General features: G+C 51.5%; 1 protein-coding gene across 1 annotated transcript in view; it reads right to left on the reverse strand.

The window, feature by feature from the left end:
* The window catches only part of STUM (stum, mechanosensory transduction mediator homolog), a 55531-nt gene extending 52576 nt beyond the window's left edge, over positions 1 to 2955 (reverse strand). Inside the window, exon 1 of the mRNA XM_066237162.1 lies at positions 2561 to 2955. Within this exon, the coding sequence (XP_066093259.1) occupies positions 2561 to 2756 (196 nt within the window). The 5' untranslated portion in view covers positions 2757 to 2955. The remainder of the gene's footprint in view (positions 1 to 2560) is intronic.
* Between the last annotated feature and the right edge of the window lie 3079 nt (positions 2956 to 6034).

The following is a 6034-nucleotide window of genomic DNA, read 5'->3' on the forward strand; positions in this document are numbered from 1 at the left end:
GACCCCTTCAGTGTGCAGAGAGGGAAGGGCCTGTGCACTCACTCAACTCCACAGTGACAACCAAAACAAAATAAAAAGCCTGACCAGTGGTGGTACAGTGGATAGTGTCAACTTGAGACTCTGAAGTCATCAATTTGAGCACAGGCTCACCAGCTTGAGTGCAGGGTTGCCGGCTTCAGCATCAGATCATCAACCTGATCCCATGGTCGCTGGCTTGAGCAACAGGTCACTGGCTTAGCTAGAGCCCCACCCCATCAAGGAATGTTTAAGAAGCAATCAATGAACAACTAAAGTGCTGCAACTATGAGTTGATACTTCTCATCTCTCTCCCTTCCTCTCTCTCTCTAAAAAAAAAAAAAAAGAAGAAGAAGAAGAAAGAAAGAAAGAGGCCCTGGCCAGTTGGCTCAGTGGTAGGGCGTCGGCCTGGCATGCAGGAGTCCCGGGTTCGATTCCTGGCCAGGGCACACAGGAGAAGCGCCCATCTGCTTCTCCAACCCTCCCCCTCTCCTTTCTATCTCTCTCTTCCCCTCCCGCAGCCAAGGCTCCATTGGAGCAAAGTTGGCCCGGGTGCTGAGGATGGCTCTATGGCCTCTGCCTCAGGCGCTAAAATGGCTCTGGTTGCAACAGAGCTATGTCCCAGATAGGCGGAGCATCGCCCCCTGGTGGGCATGCGGGAGTCTGTCTGACTGCCTCCCGTTTCCAACTTCAGAAAAATACAAAAAAAAAAAAAAAAGAAAGAAAGAAAGAAAAAGAAACACCTAGATTTGATAACTGAAATTTCATAAGTCTGTACACCCGTGACTTACCTGTTGTATTACTCTTTTAGTTTCCTTATTTTCTCCTGGCTTCTCAGAAGGGTTTCTTACAAAAATCCCATAGGGTTCTGATCTAACAAAGGAGAGTGTGAAGAGCACACAGCTGGGTCCCTAGAGAGGACTGGGGTGCAGAGGGCAGAGGCCTGGGGTAGTGGCAGCAAAGGTACCTAGTGAGGTGAGACCCAGGAGGGCAGCTGCTGCCTCCTGGGGGGACTCCCTCATTCGGCAGGGACTTGGTACTGGCCTCTCCCACCTGGCACCAATTCCTTTGTTTCCACAAAAGACCATAGGGTGACATTTACTCCACCACTTAAAAAAAATGGAATTAAGATGCAATTCTGTTCATGATATGCACATGGCGGAGAGAGGGACAGGTAGTGTGTTTATACTCCAGCAGGTACAAATTTCTAACACAGGTAAATTAACATCAGCTAGCCTCCTCTCCTCACAGAGTCCGAATGTGCAGCGACCAGGCCCTTGACAAGGAAGAACTTGGGCTGCTGGAGCCATCGTGGAAGGGGGAAGCACAACTGAAGACCCCCTAACCTTCTGCTCAGGTAGATGTGCAGCCCCGAAGCCAGAAAGACAAGTAAGGGAAAAGCGGACACGTCCTGCGTGGGTGGGTGAGACACTCTCAGCGCTGCTAAACTGCCTAAGAGCGAGGTCGTGAGAAAGGCCAAAATACAACAGAAAACCACTTCTAATTGACCTCGGTTCTTGGGAACTTGGAGCCAGAGATGCTGGCAACTGGCTGACACGCAGGAGCAGGCTTGCTCCTGAAGAGGGCACAGAGGTGCCTTCCTCTCAGTCCCGCACGCACATAATTGGAGAGCGGGGACCTGTTGAAGATCAGGCAGGCTGGGAGTAGGGGAAGGCGTGCAGACAGATTTGGGGGTGGGCCTAAATGAAGGAGGGTCAGGCAAACTTCTCATTCCCTTCCTTACGCGCACCCTTCGGCACCCCTGTCTTTGTGACGCGCCCTTGTTTTAAAATTTGTAACGGGTGCCATCAGGGTCCCTCCAGTCAGCCGGAACCCAACGCGGAATTACACGGGCGTGCTCTCCACTTTTAAAGAAACGGAAGGAATAGGAGGGAGTTTGAGGTCACCCCTGGCCACATGCCGTCCAAACCGAAAGGTATCCAGACTCATCATCCCCTATCCCCTTGGTGCCCCGCGACATCGCAGCTCTCCAAAAGGAGGTGAAGGAGGCTGTGGCCAGCAAGCGCTCACCCCACACGATCCGCACCCCGCGAATGCAGGCGGGGATGCAGTGTGTCCTGAGCCCGCTTGTCTCCCTTTCCCCAGCTCTGCCGACCTCTCCAACTCCCAGAACTTGGTCACTACCACGCATGGCCGCAGTGAGCCCTCTGCGCGGGACCCTGCCCCTCGGAGAAAAAGGCTTGCGGGAGGGTGCGCGGCGGAGAGAATGGGCAGGATCTCGGGGAGCCGAGAAGGGACCGATCCCGGCCGCCGCCCTCGGCCTCCAACATTCCCGACAAAGTTTCCAGCTCTTCGGGCGGGACAACCTCGTTCACAGGTGGGAGAAGGGGAAAAGCGGGTGGGGGAGCCCTGCACCCTCCAGGGCACCAGCTCCACGCGCTGCTGCCACCTGCCAGAGGGCGCTGGGAGCGCGGGCCGGCGCACTTGCCGCGGTGGGCGCCATCCGAGGGTCTCTCCGGTGCCCTGCTCTGTCCTCCCCCCCGCCGCGGGGCCCGGGCGCAGGCGTCGCGGCCGCTTGGCTTACCCAGTCCCGGCACGAATGTGTTGAGGAAGAGGCAGATGACGGCCACTGGGAAAGGCATGTAAGGGATAGCGGCACGCAGGGGGCCCTTCTTCTCGCGGACCTGCACCACCACCCCGCTGGAGGAGGACGCCCCCCGGGGGTCCGCCGCTGCCACCGCCGCCGCCGCCGTCTCGGCGTCTTTGTGCGAAGGCTCCATGGCCGGGCGCGCTCCCCGAGAGCCGGGCTGCCGCGGCCGGGGCTGCTGCCCAGCACACAGGGGGCTGGGGGCGGCGGGCTCCGGGCTCCGAGCGCCACTCGGAGCTCAGTCAGCCAGCGTGCTCCGGTGCCGCGGAGCTGGCAGGGACCCCGCACTCTGCGTCCCAGCACGCCCAGCCCTCTGCCGCGCGCTCCGCCTTGTTCCCACACCCCTGGCTCAGGGGCGGAGAGGGCGGCGTGACACTTGGTGACAATGCTCCAACGCCCCTCCCCGCTGGGCCCCTTCCCCGCCCTTCTCTCCGCCCACCCCACCCCTAAAAATACCACTTAAAATCAGGGCGAAGGAAAGAAAGTAGAAGAGGAAAACAGAGGGGGTGGTTATCCAGACACTGGGATGAATGGACATTCCCGCCGTCTCTAGATAAGTGACTGAGGCGGGAGCCTCCGCCACGGGCATTAAGAATTGGCCTTGTGTTTTCAGCTGGCAGGGTCGGGAAAGTACCGAATTTGAGTCCTTTAGTCTGGTGGAGATATTGGACGTTAGGGGGATGGAGACAAGAAACACAGAGCTCTTGGTGCCTAGTGGCCCTCAATTCATTCTGATTTAAATGCAATTGTTTCATCTAGCAAAAGTGATCTTGGGCTTGATAATAGAGCATAAAGCAGGAGACAGCTTTTCAAACAGGTCTCCGCAAGTGGAGGAAAACCTAGCCTTGTGTGTGTGCTCGACATGGTCGTCAAAAAGCCAAAGAGGACACAGCGCCGTCTGGGGCTGACAAGGCTGCAGTTGGTAGAAGTAAGAGGAATTGGCTGGCTGTGTCCAAGCCTGCCGCAAGAAGGCCCCATATTGATTAGATTTTCTGAATAATGTTCCCTCATCTCCACACCTGGAAAAAGTGAATGGATGAAAGCAATGCCTGTTACATAGGGAGGGTTCAAAGCATCAGAAATATCCAGAAATTCAGCAGATAGGGCAAAGAATTGGAAGGATGCAAATCTACTTCCTTCCCACTAATCCTCTTTCTTGAGGGTTAATAGTGGTTGTATGACCTTAAACCAGCCCAGGGCTCAGAGGAAAGATGCCAAAAGGCCATGGATTATTTAATTGGTATTTGAGTAAAATTTTTTTTTTTTTACAGAGGCAGAGATAGACAGGGACAGACAGACAGGAACGGAGAGAGATGAGAAGCATCTATCATTAGTTTTTCATTGCGACACCTTAGTTGTTCATTGATTGCTTTCTCATATGTGCCTTGACCGCCAGGTGAGCAGCGGGTGAGCTTTTTGCTCAAACCAGATGAACCCCTGCTCAAGCTGGTGACCTTGGGGTCTCGAACCTGGATCCTTCCGCATCCCAGCCCGACGCTCTATCTACTGCGCCACCGCCTGGTCAGGCTGAGTAAAATAATTTTAAAAGCAGATGGTCAGCAGGGGTTAGTGGTAATATTCGTGGACACACACACACACACACACACCCACAGTAACCAGCTTAGGCCTGGCAGTTAGAAATGAACAGGACTGAAAGTTTTAGTTTCTATTCAACCACTAATAATATGTATGACTTAGAAGAACTCAGTAAAATCAAAGCAAGATTCCATTTAACACACATTTATTAAAGGCCTAATATGACTTTGCTTTTGGAGAGAGAAAAAAGAGTAAAACCCAGCCCCTGCCTTCAAGGATCTCATAGATGAGGAATACTAACAATCCCAATGATAGGATTACAAATGGCAACAAATGTAACTGTGGGAAACTGAAGGTACTGAGAAAACACTAACCCAGGGGTCCCCAAACTACTGGCCCGCCGGCCACATGCGGCCCCCTGAGGCCATTTATCCGGCCCCCACCGCACTTCTGGAAGGGGCACCTCTTTCATTGGTGGTCAGTGAGAGGAGCCTAGTTCCCATGGAAATACTGGTCAGTTTGTTGATTTAAATTTACTTGTTCTTTATTTTAAATATTGTATTTGTTCCCGTTTTGTTTTTTTACTTTAAAATAAGATATGTGCAGTGTGCCTAGGGATTTGTTCATAGTTTTTTTTTATAGTCCGGCCCTCCAACAGTCTGAGGGACAGTGAACTGGCCCCCTGTGTAAAAAGTTTGGGGACCCCTGCTCTAACCTGTCAGTGAAGCCAGCGAGAGTGGAGGACACATCAGTAGAGGTCTCCCAAATAATCACATGTAATGAGATTTGAGCAGTGGCTAGAGTTAACTTCTTGTAAGAGATTTATTTTACTTTAAACAAATACTTATTTATCCAAGCATTCCCTGCAGATACCATTCTAAGCACTTTCCACATTTTAATTCATTTAATCCTTATAACAACTCTGTGAAGTATTACCTATTAGCCTATTTTACAGATGGGGAAAATGGAGCACAGGGAAGTTAAGAAATTTACACAAAGTCACCCACTAGTAAGTGACAGAGATGGAATTTGAATGCAGGCAATCTGGCTCCAGAATCCATAGAATTCTTCAGAGACCTAGAAAAGAACCCTAATTTTTAAAATATTGTTTCACAGAGCACCCAAACTGTTTTAGGGCCACAGAAACTTGGTTATTCCTGGAAGAAAAGATGTCAGGGAAGGAAGTGGGCTTACAGCCCCAATTTTCCAAATTATTCTCTTAATAACTGGAGGTCAGAAAGACATCCAGGCAGAGCAGCAACAGCATGGAAGCCTAGAAGAGTAGGGAACATTTCAGAAATTGCAGGATTGCTGGGACCAGGGCTCGTGTGGGCAGGGACAGGAGATGGCTTTGGTGAGGTGGGCAAGAACCTGGTAATGAAGGACAAAGAAATTGGGCTGGAGTTTATCCTGGTGGTCATGTGGAATCATTAGAACGTGTTAAGCAGGGGTGTGGCATAAGTATTCCAGTTACTATTATGCACTATGTAACAAATTACCCAAAATGAAGTGGCTTGGGCCAACCATTTTGTTATGATCACACATTTTGTGGGTTTGGACAATGGACAGCACACAGCTGTGACAGCTCTTCTTTGCTCCATTATGTCTGGAGGCTCAGCTGCGAAGACTCAAATGGCAGCAGCTGGAACAGCTGGAACTGGAGAATTCACTTCCGAAATGATTCTCAGGTCTGGTGCCTGAACAAGAATAAGGAAAGCTGGCTCAACTGGGGTTTTTGGTTAGAGTACCTCCACATGGCCTTTCCACATGACTTGGACTTTTCACAATATGGTGGCTGGGTTCTGAGAGGAAACTTCTTCAGAGGGTATATCCAGATAGGGAGCACTGGAGGACCAGTGGAAGCATGGACTTTCT

The sequence above is a fragment of the Saccopteryx bilineata genome, chromosome 1 (assembly GCF_036850765.1).
Source record: "Saccopteryx bilineata isolate mSacBil1 chromosome 1, mSacBil1_pri_phased_curated, whole genome shotgun sequence".
In the NCBI taxonomy this organism is placed as follows: Eukaryota; Metazoa; Chordata; class Mammalia; order Chiroptera; family Emballonuridae; genus Saccopteryx; species Saccopteryx bilineata.